This window comes from Cetorhinus maximus, chromosome 13 (assembly GCF_964194155.1).
Source record: "Cetorhinus maximus chromosome 13, sCetMax3.hap1.1, whole genome shotgun sequence".
In the NCBI taxonomy this organism is placed as follows: domain Eukaryota; kingdom Metazoa; phylum Chordata; class Chondrichthyes; order Lamniformes; family Cetorhinidae; genus Cetorhinus; species Cetorhinus maximus.
Window position 1 is genome coordinate 98,822,500 of NC_135891.1, and position 24,706 is coordinate 98,847,205.

At 40.0% G+C, this 24,706-nt stretch overlaps 1 protein-coding gene across 1 annotated transcript in view; it reads left to right on the top strand.

Annotated features, from left to right (window-relative positions):
• LOC144688872 (protein unc-13 homolog A-like) overlaps positions 1-24,706 on the top strand; it is a 425,192-nt gene that overhangs the window by 164,994 nt on the left and 235,492 nt on the right. The window contains exons 6-9 of the mRNA XM_078555875.1: positions 5,547-5,620; positions 6,911-6,962; positions 16,490-16,525; positions 21,505-21,727. Coding sequence (XP_078412001.1) covers positions 5,547-5,620; positions 6,911-6,962; positions 16,490-16,525; positions 21,505-21,727 — 385 coding nt within the window. The remainder of the gene's footprint in view (positions 1-5,546; positions 5,621-6,910; positions 6,963-16,489; positions 16,526-21,504; positions 21,728-24,706) is intronic.

The window sequence follows — 24,706 nt, forward strand, 5'->3', positions numbered from 1 at the left end:
CATAGGAATCCAATAATGGAAATCTGAAATAAAACAGAAAATGCTGGAAATACTCAATGGTCAGGGAGCATCTGTGGAGAGAGAAATAGAGCTCATATTACAGGTCGATGACGTTTCATTAGAACTGGCAAAATATGAGAGTTCTGATGCCCTGGAAGTAGGCTGTTTACAAGGAAGGGAGAATAAAAGGTTAATGTTAGGAGAATTTTGAGAAAAGACATGGGGCGGAATCATCCCAGAATTGTACAAAGTGCGGTAGCGGGTGTGAAAAAGGACGTTTTACCTGCCGGCTGCAAGGGTGTTTTTTTTGTGCTGTATTGTCTGCTTCCTGCCTCATTAATTATGCAGCCACAGGAAATTAGTGGACAGCCACTGAATCGCCCGCCATTCCATTACCTCATCATTTGCTCACTCCGGGTGCCATATCTAAGCTGCAGCTGCGCACACGGTTCTCAATGCTTAAAGCCCAGGATTGTTCCAGTGAAGACATAGCCCTGAAAGCCAAGAAGCGTTCAATGACCTGTCACTGGAATGCCTTCCAGAGGCCTAGCATGATGTCCTCCATCCCCACTCTGGCCGCAGGAGGTCCAGCAATCTCATCACCCTACTTGGGAAATGGTGGCACTGGTGATCAGTGCCAATGCTACACAGAAGAAGTTGACCGTCCAATGCAGAAAGAGGATGAATGATCTCATCCGTGCTGCCAGGGTAAGGCAACCATTACATCACTCTAAACTTGATCACTCACAAGGCCATTTCACTCACTGCCAGCTCAAAGGACATCATCACTCACTCTCTCACACACCCTCACATCTCCACCTGGCCTAATCTCCTCTAGAGACTGTCTCCTTAGCCCTCACCATCTTGAGGCCACTTGCGCAGATCAACGTGTGCCCCCAAACACTCTGGGATAGTACAGTCCAGTACCCAGTACAGTACTCACTCTGCAGCCTCTTCCCTTCCCTGAGGCCACTTCTCCCCCTTCCCCAAGCAAGCCCTAGCCCTGTAGCCATCAAAAAGCTACCCCCTCCTTACGGCTGGTCTGGTAGGTAGAGACCTGTCCGTGAGTCCCCCCCTAAAAATGACGTGGTGCTGCCTGCAAAGCCTGGCTCTGATGACTGAGTGTGCTGCCTGAAGCAAGGTAGGCAAACAAACCTTGAAGTCCCAAATGAAGTGTAGCCCTCCAGTTGTATGTTTGCTTATGTACAGTAGTGAAACACATCGTGCCCGGATGATCAGCGTGGGGAGATGATTCTGGTGAGCAGGGCTTATAATGAGATGCCAAAGTATTGAAATTAGGTTTCCGACATATGGCAGCGGGAGCATGTTCCGCCATTGGTGGGTGGAGCAGACAATCGCAAACTGGTTTCACAATGGTGTAAAACTAATTTTTGACTTTCTTGCCATATTGTCCACTCACACTGTCAAACACGCCCGCTGCCAACTGGAGTGGAAAATTCCATCCATAGTTTTGTGCATTTCTGCCCAAATGGATAGGAATGAATTTTTAATAATGTGTTGAAAAATGTTAATATTTCCATTACCTTGAACAGAAGCGTTCAGTGTTATTTTTCGAATTGGAATGTAGTCCTGGTGTTCCACCTTCATAAAGAGAGAGAGACCCATTGCAACACATCACTGTGCTACTGCTTTCCAGCTCCCTGTGAGATTAACACTGTACCCATTGTTTGGGCTGCTTTTATTGCATAATGTATTACCACATTTGATCCTAATCTTGTAAAGTTCATTTCCTTAAAGCTGTATGTCAGAATACAATTAAAGTGTTATACCGGAGAGTTTTGACAGCTATTAATAACTGCGCAGTTCAGAATCCATTTTTCAGAACAAAATGAGGAAGAATTGCTACTGGTCAACCATGTCACTTTCACCATGTTAAGTTCTGCTGCTGATGTGCATAATGCATGCACAACACACTGTCATCATTAAAGCATACTGAAGACTCTGCACTGCTCTGATTATTATGGGCAGAATTGATCATTAATACATTTTTATGTAGGTGCTAAATTTTCTGCATTATGTACTATATTTCAATCCTTTTAGTTCATTGATGAGAAAAAAAGCAAGAATTGTCATTGTGAAATATATCTGTTTTTTGAGACCAATCCATTACATCTGGTCTGTCAATAATGCAATAATATTAAAGCAAAATACTGCAGATTCTGGAAATCTGAAATAAAACCAAAGTGCTGGAAATACTCAGCAGGTCTGGCGGCATCATTAGAGAGAGAAACAGAGTTATTTTACGAGTCAATAATACAAGCTGGAATTGTATAACTTTAAAGAGGAAAAAATACTTTGGGGCAGGGTGGTTTTGGGGGGTTGAGGGGATTAGCCCATCAGAGTTCAAACTGAAACATCATTGGTCTCAACATAATGATATTCTGAAGATAAAATTTGTACGTGGAGGCCATTTTTTAAAAAATTGACTGATCTGTGCATTCACACTTCAACTATATAGCAATTCAGCTGTGGTTTGGAAGTAGTCAGGCACTCCACAGAATAGCAAATACAGTAAGGTACTGAATGTTCTCCTCAATTTAATGTGGCTGAATTGCAACATCATTTGAATGCTCATAATTCACTAACATTGATTAATTAATAGAAAATTTAATAAGTGTGAATTACTCTTTTTTTTAACTGCTCATCTGAGAAAATAATTTTTTGGGACTAATTTGAAGATGGAATAGAATAAAAGTATATAAAACACAGTAGATTTAGGACCATTTTAAAGCTGAAAACGAGTGAGAAATACATTTTACCATGCAGTTGGTGGAGAGTGTGTGATGTGAAAGGGAAGTGATGATTGTGTTCTGTCCAGAATTGCTCAGTAAGAGCATAACCCGGATTTTCAATGTTTCCATTGAAACTTTCACTTCTACACTGTTCGTTTTGTAAAAGAACATTGAAAAAGTTATACCTTGTTGAATGCGATGTAACCTTGTTGAATGTAGTGTAACTGTGTTTTTAATAGTATAAAGAAAACTGAATTACCCTTTTCATGTATTTGCTATTTTACATTGGGCAGGATTTTCCCCCCCGTTGGGGGCGAAGTTGAAGGGCAGGTACGCACAGGCGTAGTTCTGATCGGCTCCGTTTTAGGTGGGAGGACCAATTAAGGCCCGCCCAGTGTGACGTCTGCACAGAAGCATTATGCGCTCCCTGTGCAGGCGAATCCCAAAATCGAGAGTGCGCTCTTTTGCACATGCGCATGAAAGAGTGCGCTCATCTCCCTGAGGCTAAGTGCTGCTTCAGGGAGATCGGCTAAATGTAGAAAAGCTAAAAATAGAATAATAAAATTTCCCTAACATGTCCCCTCATGTGACACTGTCACATGAGTTGGGACATGTTCATAATTTTTACAAAAACTTTATTAAAATTTTTTAAAACCTACATGAAACCTCATCCCGCCGGTGATGAGGTTTGATGCTTTTTCTAATTTCCGCCGGGGCTTCTGGCCTGCCTGCCAGCCTTAAGGTTGGACGGGCAGGTCCACTAATTAGTTTAATGACTCTGTCGATGGCCTCAATTGGCCATTGACAGGTCGGCGGGCGCGCAGCTGATTTTGCTGCACCCCCGTCTACCGGAAAATTTAAATGGGGCGTGGTGACATCGGGAGTTCCGCCCGACATCGCCGAGCGTCATTTTACGTAATGGGCCACCGACGGGAAAATCCTGCCCATTAACTTTAAACAGGAAATAAAATAAAATATAAATCGAGTTTTACAAACAAGCTAGAATTAATACTACATATTGATTGGTATAATTTGCTGCAGATTGTTCAAATTACAGTGTTATATTTGTCTGGTTAAATGATGGCTGGTCAATTTATTAATCTGAAGAAATACAATCAGTTAAAAATTTTGGGCCTGGCATGCATCCACAGAGCAAAATACATCAGGATGATTTGGGAAATGTTTGTAGAACAATAAGTTCTGATTGATTGAAGTATCCCTCTGCCAAAAAAAATTCAAACTGCTATGGGCCATAGTGGGCCATGGGGATTGGATGTTCCACTGGCTAAAAAAAAAGCTAAGCAAAAAACATAATTGTTTTATTTTTAAAAATTGCTAATATTTTCTATTCACTTACATGCTACCAATGAAAAATCAGCCAAATTGTTGATTTTGTTTTAAACTCTTTGGTAGCCATTTTGGCTCCTGATTAATATTTAAACTGCACAAAAAGTGAACAATTCTGAAACAAATTACCAAACTTATTCAAAAATCTGCAGGTGCCATATTATAATTAACTTCAACAATTTCCCCCACAAAGACCTGCCGCCCCCATCTCTGGCCCTTGGCTTGCTTTTTACTCTATTCTAGAGCTTGCCTTTTATATTTGAGCTTGCTGTGCCAGTACACTGTGGGATCCTGGATTGTCTCAATATCCCTTATTGCCAGTTTTGGGACTTGAGTACATGCATAATTTCTTGGTCCTAATTAACATACTTGTGACCTTTTGTGCTCACCTTCAAACTTGGTATTTAGTCCTTTTTCAAGGTCACCTACCTTCTCTTCCTAAAATATTGCCGATTTCCGTCCCTACTCCCCTCTCACTACTTCCGAAACCTGACGGTGCTGCCCACTCTTCCCACTACCTCATGTTGCCAGGTGTTAATGCTTTCTATCCTTGAGTGGCATCAAGTGTCAGATCACTCCCAAACCCTGGCCCCAGTCGAATGTTGCCCACACCTTCGCAGGTCCCCACTATTTCTGCTCACTCCATCCTATGTGACATCTTCAAGCCATAACTGCCACACTCCCTCCTGACCTCAGCCCCCAGGCTCAGCTCTACAGTCTTTCATCTGTGCCACCTAGCCTGCCCTTCACTAGGTTCCAGTACCAGCCCCTAACTGTCTGCCACCTTGCTGCATTGTCTCTGAAAAAGATTAGTAGCCAAAATGAGAAAAACCTGAAGACCAAGCTTGAACTGGACTTATTAGCTACTAACAATTTTCCAATATTTTTCTTTTATTCTTGTTTATTATTAATACAAAATAGCATTTGTATAGAACTAAAAATGAATGTGAAAAACTGAACAAAATGAAATACACCTCAAAGAACTAGAACTGCACATTTTCTCATCACAACTCCATTGAGGAACCACCAAGCACTTTAAAAGTATTGACGGATGAAGTAATTCAAAGTGGTCAAATTAATAATTGAACCCTATTCTATATATATATATACCATAATTTCATGGGAGAAAGCAAAACAGCTTTTCGTAGCCAGTATTCAGCTAGTTTAAAAACCTATACTGACCACAGTGAAGTTGCTGTGTGACACCCAGAAGCTTTGTTTACCTACTTTGTTTTGATGAGATTTGACTATATCTGATTTCATTGTTGGATTTAATAAGATAGTTGAATTTTGAGCCACATTGGACAAAATAGTGCAATTAGCTATTAAAATATCTGTTGTTAACATTGTTGAATAGTTTGAGTGATTTATAGTGATTTATAAAAATATACATTTTGAAGTTTAAGCTTCAAATATATTCCTTCAAAGTTGTCCTCTCCGTTGCAGATATCCCAGAAGAAGAGGCACGTTACTGGGCCAAAAAATTGGAGCAACTGAATGCAATGAGGGATCATGATGACGTAAGTGTTAAATATAGTGCAATTGAATTTACAAATATGATCACTATATGTTTTATAATTCACTTGAAATTGAAGTGCTGTGGAACTTGTCTACTTCTGAAATAAATTGGTCAAAATTTGGATCATTTTAAATTTTGGATGTTTGGATTTTAAAAATTACCCCCAATACCATAGGTAAACTCGTATTGCCAGGCAATATAATCAGAATTAAACCTTTGGATTTAACAGTATCCCCAGATTTGGACTTTTAAAACCATAAGGCAGAACATTTAATTAACAACCATAATGTCAAGAGCAAACAACATCTCATCATTTTGGCAATCCAAGTACTTAAAGTTGCCTTCTTGACAAGACTTTGAAAGCTAAAGGTAAATATTTCTCTTTTGGATTGAACTGTTACGTCAGATGTTAGCCTGGATTTTACATATAGGAATAATGTGGCCGTCTGTGCTGATCGCCATAACACAGTAAATAGGACAGCACCCGCACAAGTGAAGTTAAACACGGAAATCTGTAGGTTGCTTTCAGAGCCAGCATATTCCTGCACAGGTGTGCTATAACAGATCCTTGCTGACAGATGCAGCATTGAAATCAATGCAATGTCATGAAGTTGGAGCACTTGCTCACTGATTCTCCACTAAACATGCCAAAGTAGGGCTGGTGCACGCAGGAGTAAGTGAATTTTTGATGGTGTGATAATCGCTGCCAAACAACTTGTCTGACCCTGAAAATTTAATTTTACAAGTGTGATGTCTCATTCTTTTGGAAATTAATTAATGCTGGAGATTTAAATTTTATTTTGCTTTTCCTGTCTGTCTCATTTCTGTATTTCCTAATCTTTATTTCACTTTCTGATTTAAATCTAATTTAAATTTAACACTTTATATTTCCTGGTTTTGACACTGCATGTCGCAGTGAGAGTTCTTTAATCTCTTGGGTTGAAGAGCCTTCGCTGTTTCTTGCCCTACTTACAGGTGCCTTATTGAAGGCACCACTTTATCAGATGCCAAATTGGAGCAAGTTTCTGCTCCAAAGCCCTCAAACCTTGTGGGAAGAGATCAGCAAGGTGACTATCTGAGCACAGTTGCTTTTTGATGACTGCAAAATCCGGGCCACTGAAACCATTATGCTGAAGCTCCCATGTCATCACAATAAATGTCACATTATGAAAGGCCTTCAGAAATTTAACATTTAAAGTACACTGTGTAGGTGGAGTTAAGTACATTAATGTTAATAAGCTGGTGTGGCTTTTAATATTGAGGTTTGATGGTACCTTTTTTTTGAAATTAGTATGCTTTCCAAGAAGAGGAGAGGCCTTTACCTGTTCCAGGTTCGCAATGTTGTAAGTATCACTGAATACCAATGGTATCTGGAGGTCTAGTTATTAGCTTTCAGAATAAAACTCATCAATTCTTAACAGAGAAATATGTACTCTACTTTAATTTACATAGATGTATGCATATAGGTCCAATAACCAGCTAATGTAGGTAATTTTAGCTACTCTGTACTAATCAGTAATAAAATCATTATGATTAAGTTGTTAATTCAGGAACTTCTAAGGCCATTGAATTACTTGAGAACTAATTGACACCACCATATAAGACTATCAGAACCACTGATTTTACAGTGACTGAACAGTGCCAATTTGTGTATTCATTACTTGATTCAATACTTCCTTGTACTTCAGTTGATACAATACGTAACGTGATCTAGTGCCAAGTAACTTTGAGACCGGAATTGCACTAACATGATCTGGCATGATTGAATGAAGTGCAATCAATGAGAGTTTGTGTTCCCGTTGTTCAGACCTATCTGTCCGCATTGACTGTAATAGCTATTACACTTCAGTTGTAAAGATATTTAGATTAATATGATGACACATAAATAATCACTCACAATATTAATCCTTTTCAGGATCCCATAAAAAGAAAGGAATATGATGGCCAGATTCTGGTATATGAGAAATATAGTATTCTGTCGTGATGCATTGCAACCAATCTTCTCTTGCTTCTTCCTCTTTGAAGCAATGATATATTACAAGGGGGTTAGAGTTAGGCTTCAATGCAAGTGGTTTCAGGTGCACATTGATATGAGGGTGGCAGTATAACTCAGGACTGAATGCAGATCTCTTATGTGGAGTCTGTTTATAATATGCTGAGGCAACCCTTTGGTTCCCTTGGAAATAAACTTAGGGAAAAATTTTCCTCCCATTGCGGGGGGGAGGTTGTGCGGGGTGGGCAGGGGCGAGTGCAAACCTGATCGGCACCCTCGATCAGGGCCGCACCGCCATTTTACGTGGGCAGGCCAATTAAGGCCCGCTCAGCATGACGCTCGCCTGGAAGCGCTGAGCACTCCCTGTGTGGGCTGGGGGATTCCCTGAGTCGCTCCCTGTGTGGGCTGGGGGATTCCCTGAGTCGCTCCCTGTGTGGGCTGGGGGATTCCCTGAGTCGCTCCCTGTGTGGGCTGGGGGATTCCCTGAGTCGCTCCCTGTGTGGGCTGGGGGATTCCCTGAGTCGCTCCCTGTGTGGGCTGGGGGATTCCCTGAGTCGCTCCCTGTGTGGGCTGGGGGATTCCCTGAGTTGTTCCCTGTGTGGGCTGGGGGATTCCCTGAGTTGTTCCCTGTGTGGGCTGGGGGATTCCCTGAGTCGCTCCCTGTGTGGGCTGGGGGATTCCCTGAGTCGCTCCCTGTGTGGGCTGGGGGATTCCCTGAGTCGCTCCCTGTGTGGGCTGGGGGATTCCCTGAGTCGCTCCCTGTGTGGGCTGGGGGATTCCTGAGTCGCTCCCTGTGTGGGCTGGGGGATTCCCTGAGTCGCTCCCTGTGTGGGCTGGGGGATTCCCTGAGTCGCTCCCTGTGTGGGCTGGGGGATTCCCTGAGTCGCTCCCTGTGTGGGCTGGGGGATTCCCTGAGTTGTTCCCTGTGTGGGCTGGGGGATTCCCTGAGTCGTTCCCTGCGTGGGCTGGGGGATTCCCTGAGTCGCTCCCTGCGTGGGCTGGGGGATTCCCTGAGTCGTTCCCTGTGTGGGCTGGGGGATTCCCTGAGTCGCTCCCTGTGCTCTTTTGCACATGCGCACAAAAGAGGTGCCTCAGGGAGATTAGGGTGACATGTGTTAATCTAAATAAAGGTGGAAAAAACTTTTAAAACATGTCCCTTCATGTGACACTGTCACATGAGCTGGGACATGTCAAAGAAGCAATGTTAAAATTTTTATTAGATTTTAAACACTTCATAAAACTTCACCCTGCCCATGGATGAGGTTTCGTGAAAAATGCGAAGGCCGTCTGGGCTCTTCGCCTGCCCGACAACCTTAAGGTTGGACGGGCAGCTCAGCGAATTGAATTAATTACTATTTAAATGGCCTTAATAGGCCTTTGACAGTTTGGCGTGCCAGCCGAACTGGGAATCTAAATGACGCGCGGTGACTTTGGGATGCCCGCCTGATGTCACCGCGCGTCATTTTACACTTGCCGACCGGAGAATTCTGTCCTTAGCACTGAGTATATTTAAGTTTGAGAAAGTGGATTCTGCCACTCATGTGCAGCTTGCAAGGCGCAGCTTGCAGTATAACTGAAGCTGTTCCACCTGCAATTTTTACACTCTGATTTTTTTTTTAAGTAGAGTTTTATCTGCTTATTGATGTAGCCCAGGGTAAAAGATGTTAAGCTAGCATTTCTACTTTAGGTTCAATTGGGAATCTATTGACAAATTGTGCTATTTTTCTGAAATGAGGTTATGGTTCAAGCTTCTGCCCAAACTTATTTTCATAATTACAAAGTAAAATCTTCCGTGAACCAGGCAAGTAATTGGCAAGTATATTAGAACAAAATTGTTTATTTTATCTTTGCATTTGAAAAGAATGTTGATGCGTTTAAGAGCAGTAACCAGCAGAGTTTTATTAATATGGCTGAAAATGGATTTCTCACAAAAATAAAGGCCAGAGTTTTGACGTTGGTGTGCAGGGGCAGGCCTGCCATGCCAATGCGTAAAGTGACACATGGTGACGTTGGACATGCATCTCAATGTCAGCGCACATCATTTAGATATTATGTTCGGCGGGTGCGCTGCAGGCGGCTGCGCATCTGCCGAACTGTCAGCGGCTTATTAAGGCCATTAAAAAACCAATTAAAGTAGCTATCAACGCTACCTCTCCAACCGTAAGGTTGGTGGGCAGGTGAAGAGTCCATGCGGCCTTCGCATGGGCTGGATGAGATTTCCAGAAGGTTTTATTAAATAAATAAATAAATACATTCTGCTAAATTGACAAGCATGTCCCAGCTCATGTGACACTGTCACATGAGGGGACGTGTAAATAATATGAAAGAGCGCAGGCTCTGACTCTCCCTCTTTCTCCCCCCACCTCACACAGGCAGTGCTGAGCACTACTGGCCGTGTGTCACACTGGGCGGGCCTTAATTGGCCCACCCACTTAAAATGGCGGCATGGAGATTTTTATTAGAGTGTCTAGCCCTTCAACTGTGAATAACCGAATTTTAAATCAGTAAAATGAGTTCAAAAAACATACTGAGCCATTTACTAGTTTCATTGGTATACATTAACCAGATTCTTAGTAAATTAAATATTTTTTCGTTTGTGAAAAGTTTTAACATGTACCTACTAGCACCTGTGTGCCTAAAAAACCCCTCAATTTAAAGACCCTCCTCAAACATTTAAGTTATGAAGAGAGGTTGGATAGACTTGGGTTGTTTTCGTTGGAGCAGGGAAGACTGAGGGGCAACCTGATCGAGGTGTACAAGCTTATGAGGGGCATGGACAGGGTGGATAGGGAGCAGCTGTTCCCCTTCGTTGAAGGGTCAGTCACAAGGGGGCATAAGTTCAAGGTGAGGGGCAGGAGGTTTAGGGGGGATGTGAGGAAAAACTTTTTTACCCAGAGGGTGTTGACAGTCTGGAATGCGCTGCCTGGGAGGGTGGTGGAGGCGGGTTGCCTCACATCCTTTAAAAAGTACCTGGATGAGCACTTGGCATGTCATAACATTCAAGGCTATGGGCCAAGTGCTGGTAAATGGGATTAGGTAAGTAGGTCAGGTGTTTCTCACGTGTCGGTGCAGACTCGATGGGCTGAAGGGCCTCTTCTGCACTGTGATTCTGTGAAATGGCCACTGTTTCAATCGGTGCAAACTCATCATCCTCATTATTTTGATCTAGAGGTGTGGGCAAGTTCAATTTCAAGCGCAATGTTTTCTGAATGATTGTTAAAGAGAGCAGAAAATCAATTTATGTTTGATGTAATTTTTGCACTAAATTGGTTGGTTTCAGCTAGATTGCCCTGTTAAAACCAGTGCAAATTAGACATTTCTTTTATGATAGCAATTAGGATTTTATCCTGTGAATGGGAAAAGCTGATACCTTGCCACAGTTACTTAACTTTAAATGTAATTGTTTACTGTTGTTTAGCTACTCCTTACAGTCACAGTCCATGCCATTGGCTTTGGTGGATAATATTACAACAAAACAAATTACAGTAAGGGCAAACAAACAGATCAAAATATGGAAGTGATGTGACTGAGCATCTTAACTTCTCTGGGAATTGAGTGCCTGATATCTGTTTGTATGATAGTTTGTTACATCCCAAGTCACAGTATCTCCTTGGGCAGGATTTTTCCATTGGCTCGCAGGGGTGGGCCCGATACGCTGACCTGTAAATTGACACATGATGACATGGGGCGTGCGTCCCGATATCATCGCGATACTTCGTTTGGCGGGTGCACGCCGGAGTCGGCTGCGTGCCCGCCGAAATGTAAATGGCCTATTAAGGCCATTAAGAAATTGATGGAAGCTCTCATGAACACTGCCCTTCCAAGCTTAAAGTCAGCCAGGATGGCTCAGTTGCAGCACCACTGAAGTCCTGAAGGACATAGCTGTCAGACTGGGCCTGCGGCAGGTGGTGAGAGATCCTGAATGAGGGAAAAAACCTACCTGACCTTGTCCTTACCAATCTACCTGCTGCTGATGCAACTATTCATGACAGTATTTGTAGAACTGACCACTGCAGTGTCGTTGTGATGACAACATCCTGTCTTCACACTCCATCGTGTTGTGTACCACTGAGAGTGTGCTAAATGGAATAGATTTAGAAAAGATCCAGCAACTCAGAACTGAGCATCTATGAATATTTTGAGCCATCAGCAGCAGCAGAACTGTATCCCACTACAATCTGTAACCTCATAGCTCATGGCATATCCCATACCATCAACATCAATCCAGGACATCATGCCTAGAGCAGCACCAGGTGTACCTATAAATGAAGTTACAGCCTGGTAAAACTACAACACAAGGCTACAAGCATGCTAAACAGCAGAAGCAGCATGCTTCGGACATAGGTAAGCAGTTCCACAACCAGTGGATCAGATCAAAGCTCTGCAGTCCACATCCAGTCGCGAATGGACACTTAAACAATTAACAGGAAGAGCAGTCTCCACAAACATCTCCATCCTCAATGATGGGGGAGCCCCGTATGAATGCAAAAGATGAGGCTAACCCGTTTGCAACTATATTCAGGCAGTAGTGCTGAGTGGATGATAGACCTTGGCTTCCTTCTAAAGTACCCAGGTGTGACCAACCATCCTGGATTTTTCGGGATTGTCCTGCAGCTGGCCTGTTTGTCCCATGACTTGGGTTGTTTGAGGCCTGGGTGCTGTTTTCCCTGTATTTGCAATGCTGCAGCTTTGCACAGTATGCACCTGTGCATGTGCACCGTGTCCTCCTCTTTGATCTTCTCTCCGGCAGCCCAAGAAGCTCTGTAAGGTTTGCACCAATACCAAAACATCCCTTAAATTTTTTGCCGGTGTTGGTCACCTTGGAAATACCCCCCATCACAATGTCAGCCTTCAGCCGGATCAGTTCACTCCACTTGATATCAAGAAATGGCTGAGTGCACTGGATACAGCAAAAGCAATGATCATCCCAGCTATAGTGCTGAAGATTTATGCTCCAGAAGCTTTTCCAATATAGTTATAACACTGGCATCTGTCTAGCAATATGGAAAACTGCCCAAGTATGTTTTGTCCACAGGAAGCAAAACAAGTTCAATCTAACCAATTACTCTCAATAATCAGCAAAGTGATGGGAGGTGTTAAAAGCACTATCAAGTGGCACATACTCACCAATAACCTGTTGACTGATGCCCAGTTTGGGTTCCACCAGGAAACACTCGGCTCCAGACCTCATTATAATCTTGGTTCAAATCGGGGCAAAAGAATTAAATTCTAGAGGTGAGCTCAGAGTGACATCAAGGCTGTTGACATCAAGGCAGAATTTGACTGGGTGTAGCCATTTCCAGCTAGAGTCTAACCACTTCCCCCTGGCACTCAACGGCACTACCACTGCTAAATCTCCCACCATTAATGTCCTGTGGGGTAATTATTGACCAGAAACCTAACTGGATATACTGTGGCTATAGGAGCAGGTCAGAGGCCATGAGTACTGAATATTTTTTGTAGTATTTCCATGAAATTGAGTCATCCCCTCACTGCCTTTGTATTCTCACCTTGTTTTCATTGACAACTTTCGGGAAGCCCTGACAACTGTGGCCGTACCATTAAATTTAAAAGTAAATTGAAATATCACTCCAATTGAGGAACTAGCATATTTTAATTGGCAACTAACCAAGAAGATTTCATGCAACCAGCCTAATCTTCTTGAGTTAAACACAGAAGTTGGCTTGCAGCTTTGCTGGTTTTAACCCCCACCTAGTTGTGCCCAAACCAATGTGATCCTCAAGGTTAAAAATTCCCCAGAGAATTCAGCTTTTGAGAGCTTCTTTAAAAAACCTATTCCAGTGCTGAATTCACCTATGTTAATAGTAATATTAAAAGTGACTTATAAGATAAAACCTGTAAAAAGGTCATTTTAAAAGAAATTTCCTTTCTATCATCCGTAAGGCAGCATTAATTTTCATTGTACCAATAGATAACAGTACTTTCTTGACCAGACTTAACTCTAAGTAAAATGGATAAATCTTAATCCATTTGATTTCACCAACCACACACTAGTAACTGTACACATATTAGTCCCAATGGACTATAGCATTCAATTTAAGTAACCAGGAGACAGCCATTAACCTGTAACCCATAATAGATCTGCTTTACACAGTAAAAAAATGTATAAAATTGATCTCTGGATATAAACTGATTCACTGATCTTTGCATGGAGTCTGTTACATTGTATTAATAGGACATTTTGTCAAACCTACTCAATCATTCTAGTTCTATATCATATAAGCTGTATGGGTTAATAATACTGTTTACACACTTACTTAATCCAACAATACATAGTGAAAAGTGGTGACTTACTTCTGCTCAAAATATTCAACTTCTTTTAGGATAGTTTGGCATCATATCCCCCAAAGTAAAAATAACAGTCAAAACTGTTTCTAGAAAAAAACAAGTTTGGTGCCTGTAAAAACATTTATTTTTTAAAATGTTCTTGCTTCTGCTTTTTCATAAATTAAGAGCATTTCTCACAATTATTGTTGGTCACAGAACAAGTGAAAATGCCATTCAATATAATCACAGTACTAAAAAGGTATTTTCTTGGAAAACCACCAAATAAATATGGAGGGCTGAGGTGAAATGGCTACAAATGACTGAAAAGCAAAAGGCTATTCTTAATTTTCTTCTTCAGTGAGGTGAATTTATGACAGCATATAGCACATGGTAATTTGGAACATCTGCAGAGATCTGTGCTATTAAAAACACTGAAACAGCACCCTAATAGCTTAGTGGGTAATGCAATGAGTAATTAAATAACCATGATTATCAGACCTGTTGGGTTCTAGGTTCAATCCTTAGTTTGTGCGGATTTAGCTGATTTTAGCTGCCTGGAAATGTCTCGAGGTCTTATTGAATAGCCTAAATAAGGCTTCCAAAGGGATATTAGTGTGCTATATGATGTCAGAAGAAGAGTCACCATGCAGCAAGATTAAGTCAAAGTCAAAGGTTTAAATGAAGACAGTGAAAAGTTGTCAGCTGCAGCAAAGTAGAGAAATCCAACAGAATTTATAAATAAGTGCACCATTCCATATAAGCTTAGAAGTTGCTCCTGTATTGGTGTATCATGTTCCCAATGAATTGACAGATTAAGCCCAGGGGACGCTGTAACTCTGTACCTCACCACAACTATTGTGCTTGCATCTGCTGCTGCAGAAACGTGGGCCCAGTACAAATGAACTGTCTACACAATCCAATGCACACTTCAGGGCTTTGACTTTGTGACTGTGTGCGCAGATTGTACCCTTTTCCCTAATCTAGTTATCCTCTATTGAGAGAAGAAAATGGCTTGACTGACTTGTGGATATCCTCTGTTGATGGGGTGATAGGATAGAGGCAAACAATGTGTCATAAAATGGTCCTGCAACTATTGGTGCCATGTCTTCTACTATGGCGGCTGCCTGGGCCTACCTGCTTTTTGACTGTGCATGGGTGATTTGAGTGTGTTAGGTGGTATGCAAATTATGTAGAAATGCTTTGAGACCAAGTTCCCTCTTGCCACAACCCTGCTGCTGGGCATTTACTTTGCATGTTCTCCATAGGGGATTGTTGAAATCCTGTGTCAGGGTACCACTCTGACAATTCCCTAGCATGATGAATCCAGAGGGAAAAAACTCACTTAGATTTGAGCTTGAAATCCCTATTGCATCAGTTAGGATATTCCCAAGATATCCCACAGTTGTGATTAATAATTCTGTTAAGGAATTTCAACTTCACATAAAGGTGGAGGTATCATGCTCTCCAGGGTTAACTGCAGTTTCAAACAACAGTCTACTGCACAGATACAGTATGCACATGCTGAGTAGTATCAATTTTGTTGGACCTTAGCAACTGAGAATGACCTGAAGCTGCCCTTCTGGCCAAATTTTTACTACTCCTTTGTTGATGCCTGAACTTGGATGACCCTCATTTGTATATTATGTTTTACCTGGTGTGTACCGCTTTAGTTAATTCAAGCTTGGAATATCCTAGAGTGCATATTCTAGGCTGTTGTTTGCCACTAGTGAATTGAATGCTACTGTTAAGCAGAAAGCACTGCACCTTCAGGCTCTGCAAATTGTTTTTCATCAGCCATATCTATGTAAGTACCAAGTGAACAAGTATTCACATATAACAGTATGAATAAGGAGGACAGAAAAAGATCAACTGGTCCATTTAGTCTGTGCTATGCAAGCGAGGTGCAGGTTGTTTGTGCTGTCAACCCACTGTCACCCACCTCTCTTCCACCTGCACCCCCTTCCCAATGGTCAAGCAATTTAGAGATGGGAGAATAGGACAAATCTTGGAAATTCCTCTATCAGCAATACATGTCTTCCCTTAATTACTACTTACTAACTTTTCACTTACTAGTACTTGATATTCTTGTGTTTATGTTGACACTAACACAGTTCTCTGCTATCTTTAATACATCAGCAAAAATAATTTCAAAGCACTGCACCTGCAAAGCATAGAAGGTGTGGGTGGTCATTTAACATTCAACCTTTAGCAGCCCATTTCTGCTTCTGCACCAGTTATCCTCTCATCTTTCTCTGTGCTTCCAGTGCATCATTATTAAGATAAAGATGCTTTGGAAAATGCCAGGTAGTTTCCCACATATCAAATACAAGGTGCAATTGCAGTTATGCATCTATTATGTACCTTAACATTTCAATTTTAATGAGCCATTAAGTTAACATCTTAAGGGCATTATATTAAACAACTCATTTGCAGAGTTATGGATAAAAAGTATTCTGGATGAATTTTTTTTTTTATTTGAGTGCTGAGTGAATGTTCAGTGGAACCTCTAGTTTGCTTGCTTTAACTGTTTAGTTCTGTCATTATGATGTAGTTTCTTTTAATTCTTTGCTATCCTTTGCTACCCCACAGGCAACTGGAGCTATTTCGGCTGGGGAGACCAACAAAGTATGTAATTATTTATTGCTTCTGGCTGACTCCAAATTTACTATTCTATTAGACTATAGATTCAGTCAAATATGTAGGTTAGATGATGGTATACACTGGGTTAGTGAAGTGACAACAATCATGTAACAGACCTACAAATTTTACAATACAATATGAGGTTAATAGACCAGATTATGTGATTTTCAAGAAAATGACTTTTTTTTGCGTATTATTGTTGTTAAACACAGACAAACGCAAATTATTTTAATTTATATTTAATTGCAGTGAAACTTAACAACCAGAAGGGTAGATGTGTCCAAAAACAGCACAACCATTCTATTAACTTGTTATTAACATTTCCTTTTCCAATTAATCAGAATTGTTCTATTAATTGAAATATACTATTTTGATCAGATCCATTGCCTCACTGTCTGGTAATGGAACTGCAAACATAGAACACTGTTCACAAACTGGTCTTTAGCAGGTAATTCATTGTGCCTTTAAATTTAATTTACTTTAAATATGATGTGTGTGTAATCTGGTAGATGATTTATTTTATATTGCTGATCATTTACATTAAGATGTTAGACTTTATTCTTATTGCAGAAGCTGCATAATACCCAAATAATATGGAAGGCTTTACAGACATTGTATAAACAAGACTGTACTAATTTCTTAATAACTTTTATTGAAGACTTTGATAATGAAATCATCTGTTGATTGTCCTTCACCTCTGAAGATCTTCATTTTTAATCTAACTCTTGGAAAATGTATGAAGATCATTTTCTACTCTTAAAGCATGTCACGAGCGATTGCTTTTTCAAAGTCTTAGTTTAGTTTCCTGTGATGCTATGCAACTATGCTGCCAATTTGATAGTTTCAACTTGGATCTACTAAGGATTAAGGGTGTTGAGGGTGAAAATGACATGATGATTCAGCAGAAGGTTGAACTGCCTCACAGGAACAGGGGAGAGGAAACGTAACATGGCCAAATGTGTTCTAGAACCTCTAATTATATTGTAAGCAGTACTATTTGGGTTAGAAACATGGAACATATTTTACTTCCCTTCACTTATGTGCCTTTAGACAGCCTTCATGCTAGCTTTACCAGACCTCTGCCTTTCAGTGACTCACTGCTATAAAATGTACAAAAGCAACCGTGGATAATTATTTTCCCCTACTTCCCTTTTAGAAAAATATGTGGGTTCGGTTCGGTGCCTCTCCATAATAATATTACCAATGTTTGTAATTTGCCATGTGGAGAATTAATTATGCTTATCTGCAGCCTACTACTGCATTGCCATAGAAATAACTTGCTGAGCAGCCACAGTGTAAAATATTTCTCAGCAGTATTTTATATTTTTTCTCATAGAAAATCTGCTACGGTAACTTTTAAATGTAGGAGCTACTTGCAAATGTCAATTTTCCATGGGTTATTGTATTAAATATTTGGTTAGAGCATTCCTAGTATTTAGCTTAAAATTATTTTGGTTTTACTTGCCTTCAGGAATTTTGATACGAATATGTTTTATCCATCACCAATAGAGCCTTGAATACTGTGCAAACAGATATTTACAGTTCAGACAACTATTTGTTTTGCCTAATAAGAATATTTTTCATAATTGCATTATAGAGATGTGTATAGCTAAAGAGTGTCGAATCATAGAATGGTACAGCATAGAAGGAGGCCATTCAGCCCATTGGGCCTGTGCTGACTCTTGCTATCCAAACAGTGACACTCTTCTGCTCCCTCCCCATTACACTGCAATTTTTCCCCCCTTGAAGTATTTATCCACTTTTTTTTGAGAGTTATTATTGAATTACCACCCTTTCTGACAGTGAGCTCCAAATCTTAACAACTTGCTGTGTAATTCATTATCATCTCTGGTCATCAACTATACTGGCACTGGAAACCATTTCCCCTAATGTAATAAAGCCCTTTATGATTTTAACGCCTTGAAAATCTTCCCTTAAGTTTCTCTGTTCTAAGGAGAACAGCCCTACCTTCTCTAGTTTCTCCATGTAACTGAAGGCTTTTATACCTAGTAAATTATAATAAATCTCCTCTGCACCCTCCCTAAGGCCTTAACATCTTTCTTAAGGTGTGGTGCCCAGAATTGGCCACACTTCTTCATCTGGGGCTTATCAAGGTTTAGCATATCTTCCTTGCTTTTTTTCCTCTGTCTCTATTATAAAATCAAGGATCCCATATGGCTTTTTATAGCCTTTTTAACTTGTTCTGCCACCTTCAAAGACTTTTGTTTATATATAACCCGGTGACCCTGTTCCTGCACATCCTTAAAAATTGTACCACTTAGTTTATATTGCCTTTCCTCGTTCTTACCAAAATTAATCCTTTTACATTCTGCATTAAATTTCATCTGCCATGTGTCTGCCGATTTCATTAGACTGATTCTTTTCATTCATTCATGAGATGTCCAAGTCACTGCTATTTATTGTCCATCTCTAATTGCCTTTGAGTTCGTGGTGAACCACCACCTTGAAACATTGCAGTCCCTGCGTATTACAGTTTTTGATGGATATTTTTTTATACAACTGATTGGCTCACTAGGCCATTCAGGCATTCAGGTGGCAGATAAGAGTAAACCACATTGTTGTGGATCTGGAGTCAGATTTAGGCCAGACTGGGTATAGACAGTAGATTTCCTTCCCTAAAAGACACTAGTGAACCAGTTGGGTTTTTACAACAATCCGATCGTTTCATGGTCACTATTACTGACATTAGCTTTTTATTCCAAATTTATTTAATTAACTGAATTTAAATTCCCCAACTACCGTGGTAATTTGAACTCTCATCTTGGGATTGTTAGTCCAGGCCTCTGGATCATTAGTCTAGTAACATAACTGCTATATTACCGTACCTGTTCGACCTTGAAAGGAGTGCAATGCTTATGGCCAAGGGTTAGATTGTGAGGAGAGATTATACAAACTAGACTTGAATTCCCAGGAGTATAAAAGGTTAAGAGGTGATTTAATTGAGGTTTTTAGAATTTTGGAAGGAATTGAAAGCCACCAACTTGCATTTATAATTGCACCTTAACGTAGTAAAATCTCCCAAGGTGCTTCTCAGGACTGTTATCAAACAAACTTAACACCAATCCACATAAGGCAATATTAGGACAGGTAGCCAAAGGGGTAGATTTTATGGAGCGTCTTAAAAGAGCAGAGGGAGGTAGAGGGGCAGAGAGGTGGAAATGTTTAGGGAGGGAATTCCAGAGCTCAAGACTTAAGCAACTGAAGGCACATCCACCAATGGTGGAGCAATTTAATATCAGAGATCGCCTGAAAGGCCAGAATTAGAGAAGCACAGAGATTTGGAAGATTATTGGGCTGATGGGAGGTATGGGGCCACTGAGGGATTTGAAAAGAAGGCTGAGAACTTTAAAATCAATGTGTTGTTGAAGTTATGGGTGAGCAGGACTTGGTATGAGACATACACAACCATGATTTGGGTGAGCTTCCATTTACAAAGGGTGGAGCCAGATAGAAAAAAAGCTTTTTTCCCCTGGGTGTGGTAGTCTAAGACAAAGGGACAGAACCTTAAAATCAGAACCAGGCCATTCAGGAGAGAAGTTGCGAAACACTTCGCCATGCTAAAGGTGCTAGAAGTTTTGAATTCTTTCCTAAAAATGCAGTAGATGCTAACTCCATTAACCTTAAATCTGAGGGAACCTCGATAACGGGATATAATTGTTGGTGAATAATATTTGTAATTAATTGCTGGATAAGGGTATAAAAGGATGTCGAGTCAAAGTGGGTGGATAGTGTTAAGGTACAGATTAGCCATGATCTCACTGAATGGCAGGATGGGTTTGACGAGCTGCATAGTTTACACCATTTCCTATGATCCAGGGCAGGGTTATGCATTTGAAAAGTTAAGTAAATATTAGATTGAAGATCAAAGGATGATCCGTTCTTAGTTTTTCAATTATTTAGACTTTTCTTGTAATTATTGTTTACTAAAATCGAAGTTCCAACTGTAGTAAATGGATACCCATAGTTATTACATAGTTCCATATATTTTGTACCACATACATGGAATTTTTATTAACCTTATTGGGCAGGATTTTACATTCCTGCTGAAGCCTATGAGGTTTAGAATGTCTCGCCGCATTTTACAGCCTCGTCCCCACCGAAACGGGGCCATAAAGTCTGCTCATTATGTTTGTCTGATATAATATTTCGGATTAAATTCCGATATTCATTTATTTTATTTTAAACAGAGATTAGGATGGTTCATATGGTAAAGGTAATGCTGAAACGCCAATGATTAATGTGGAACTGAGCCACACAAGCAAAAATTTGAGTCACAGTTGTGGTGTTTGCTGAATTAGCCAATCACAATTGAGACAATAGTGAGGAACTAACTTTGGGCTCTGTGCAATGGGCTAGGGGAGGAAAATCAACCAGGTACTAGAGGATGATCAGTCCCACAGTGTTGCACCCCAAGTAACAGTCCCTGCCTTCATGAGGGTGAAGGGAGGAAAGAAACTGACAGGAAAAAAGATGGGGGAAAATTATTTTTTATATAGGATTGTTTTATATTCTGTTTTCATAACTCAGCACCAACCACGAGGTTGAACCTGGTCTTACCCATATTGTCCCTCCACTACTTGTGCCAAAACCTGCTGAGATAGTGAGGGAGCATGTAAAAGGATTTTTCTTTTTTAAAGAGTGAATATATAACTTATAATTTACAGATGTTTTCAGGAAACATCCTTTAACCTGACACCAACTGTTTTAACAAAGCTTGAGATATGCAGCTAATCTGTGTATAATAATCAGGTGACTATTATTTCTAGCTTTCCATAAATGCACATTTTTGGTGTACATGGGCAGTAAAGTATGGGTGCAAAGTTGTAAAAGTTGTATGATTATAAATGATTATGTTAAAGCACCTAGAAAAACTTTAAAACTAGCATTTATTGTACAATTCTGGACTTTCAACATAGTGGAAATGTGATTGTCATTGTTTATAGACAATGAAGATCCTGACAGTGCAGTGGATGACAGAGACAGTGACTATCGAAGTGAAACTAGCAACAGCATCCCACCTCCATATTATACAACATCTCAGCCTAATGCATCAGTCCATCAATACTCCATTTCGTCACGGCATCAGCAGAGTGGATCACGGGATTCTTGCACTGATTCTATTCACAGTTATGAGTTAGATTATTCAGATCATCAGAGGCCAATAAGGTACAATTTATTATGTTGACTTCTTTTTGATTTTTAAAAACGAGTAATTGTTAAGTAGGACTGCACTATTGTTAACAGCAATAACATGAGGTAACCTGGTGGAGCGTGTGTCAGTGCACAGCTGCATGCTATATTTCACTGTGGCAGGAGATTGTGGCTAGTCTTTGATCTCAGTGGGCTCATTGTGGTATGTTCAATAAAGGAAGGAAGGTAATTCTGAGGAAAGGACAATTGGTGACTTAACCTGCACCTCTTTCATAACTTAACTTGCGGGTTGTACATGACCAGAGGCTTGAAATGCTTACCTTCCAACAGGGTGTGGGGAAGGGAACCTAGATAACAGGATGTAATTATTGGTGAATAATATTTGTAATTAATTGCTTTGTTCTGTTGCTTAGGCTCCTTTCATTTAAAAAGGCCACAATAATTTTTGCGACTTTTGTTGTTTTTCTGTCCATAACTGAAAATATCTGTGGTTTCCTGATGCACATTTCCTTTCCAGCTGGCGCAATCACCTTCAGTATCTGAACAAATATTTCATTATCTTTTGTGTAATTTTGTTTCCTGGCACGGTGAGCAGCTTGGCGGTGGTGTGAGATGACCTCATACTTCGGTGGCTAAATGAATGCATCCTGGTGTAAACCGATAATGCAGTCTGCATGTCCTAATTATGTTGATGAGCTTCACTGGTTAACAACAACCTAGGAAAAAAATAAGGGAAAACCGGTTCGGTTTAATTCATCTTCAGGAAGATATTTTCCTTCCTCTAGCCAGCCAACTAAGCAGCATTGGGAATGGATTTGTGAAACAGTGCTTGGAACTGATTTTTCATTCCCAGAGATTTTGCTTTTAGCATGAACTGGAATAAACTTATATATAAATTATTGAATAAAGTTAATCTGCACTACAATCAGAAAGGTAAGTTAATTTGGAGTTTGCGATGGAAATGTTATTTTACAGCCCCTACTTAGTTTTTCCCTTGGACATTAAATTCTGCCATTCTTGAGCATTTTTGTTAGTATAGTTTTTCATTGTGTGGTGTCAACTTATTGATTATTTACACTAAATACATGTAATTAGGACAGTATTATTAAATATATACTTGGTATTTCAATTTTTTTCATGGAAATACATGAAATTTTCCAAATTTTAGAATAGCGTTTTAGCATCTGTTTTTCATGGTTGAACAGAAAATCCATAACTTGAGTATTTTGTACATCGTGGAGTATCAATAATTAAAAAAAGCAACATTTCCAACAATATACATTTCAGTTTCAAGTCAATTTTATTCATAGTACCTTCTGCAAATTTGGGCATCACTCCATACGTCCAGCTAGAGGGAGTGAACAGAAATAATGTCAGAACAGAACCCTGTGGGACACTTCAAAACACCTTGAAAACTGCTTAATTACTACACCAGGGCAGGTAAAGAGGAACCGGGAGAAGTGGTATACTTGGATTTCCAAAATAAATTTGATAAGGTGCTACACAAAAGGTTAATACGCAAGGTAAGAGCTCATGGAGTTGGGGGTAATTTTCCGCATGAATAAGAAAATTAGTTAGTGTACAGGAAATAGAGCTTGGGGTGAACAGGGCATTTTCAAGTTGGCAGGTTTTAACTAGTGTAGCAAGAATCGGTGCTTCAACTATTCACAACCTATGTTAATGACTTAGATGAAGAGACTGAGGAATATATCAAAGTCTGCTGTCATTACAAAATTAGGTGTGAATATAACCTGTGAGGACACAAAGAGGCTGCAGATATAGACAGGTTAAGTGAGTGGCATCAAGGTGGCAGATCGAGTATAGTGTGGGGAAGTGTGAGATTATAGAGAATAGATTATAAGAATAGAGAAGCAGAAAATTTTTAGAAGGCATGAAACTTCTAAATGTTATGTCCAGAAAGACTTGGATGTACTCATAAAAGAGACACAGAAAATGGGTATGCAATACAGCAAGTAACAAGGAAGACAAATGGCCTGTTGGCCTTTATGCAAAGAGGTTGGAAAAATAAGAATAAGGAAGTCTTGCTACAATTGTATGGGCTTTGGTGAGACCACAGCTGGAATACTGTACAGTTTTGGTCTTCATATCTAAGGAAGAATATACATTCATTGGAGGCGATAGAGGGAGGTTAATGGGACTGATCATTTAGGACTGAGATATGAATTTCTTCACTCAGCGGGTTGTGAATCTTTGGAACTGTATACCCCAAAGTGTTGTGGATTCTCCATCATTGAATATGTTTAAGCCTGATCAAGGGACCTGGGGAGCTGGAAGGAAATTGGAATTGAGGCAGAAGATCAGCCATGATTTTGTTAAATTGTAAAACAGGCTTGATTAGCCGATGCCTACATCGGCTTCTATTTGTTCTTTTTTTTGTTTCATGAATTGTATGGCCAAATTAAAAGCATTTCCAAAATATTTTTAATAATATTGTCCTTGCAGCGTGAAATAATACAGCAATTCACCTGTTGCATTTATATTTGTGCTATTTCTTCTTGGTTTGGATACTTTAATTTTTGTAAGGGTTAAAAGCTTGCCATTTTAATTATTTTAGTCTTGCAGGTAACTTGGTTTATAAGCTGTTAATGTAATTGAGTTTAACTATGTGCACATTAGAGATTGTATATAATATACCACAAATGATTCTTTTTATAGTGCACACTGGGCTTACGAATGCACTTTAAATTCTAAAATTCTCTTTCGGTGACTCCCTGCTGTTTGATATTATGTATAATATATAATGTATGTGTTATTAAATAATTTAATCAGTTTCACAGGTTATTTTGCACTGGAGGCAGTTTTATTGTTGATTGTCTTTGTAGAAGATCAGTACATAGTAATTTTTCTGTTAATGAAGGGAAGGTGACTGCATGGAAGGATTTAAGGGGTAACATCTTTGACCATTTTGAACCAAGAACAACAACATTGCTTAACTGATATTTTGGTATATAACATTGTATTTTTGGCAGCATT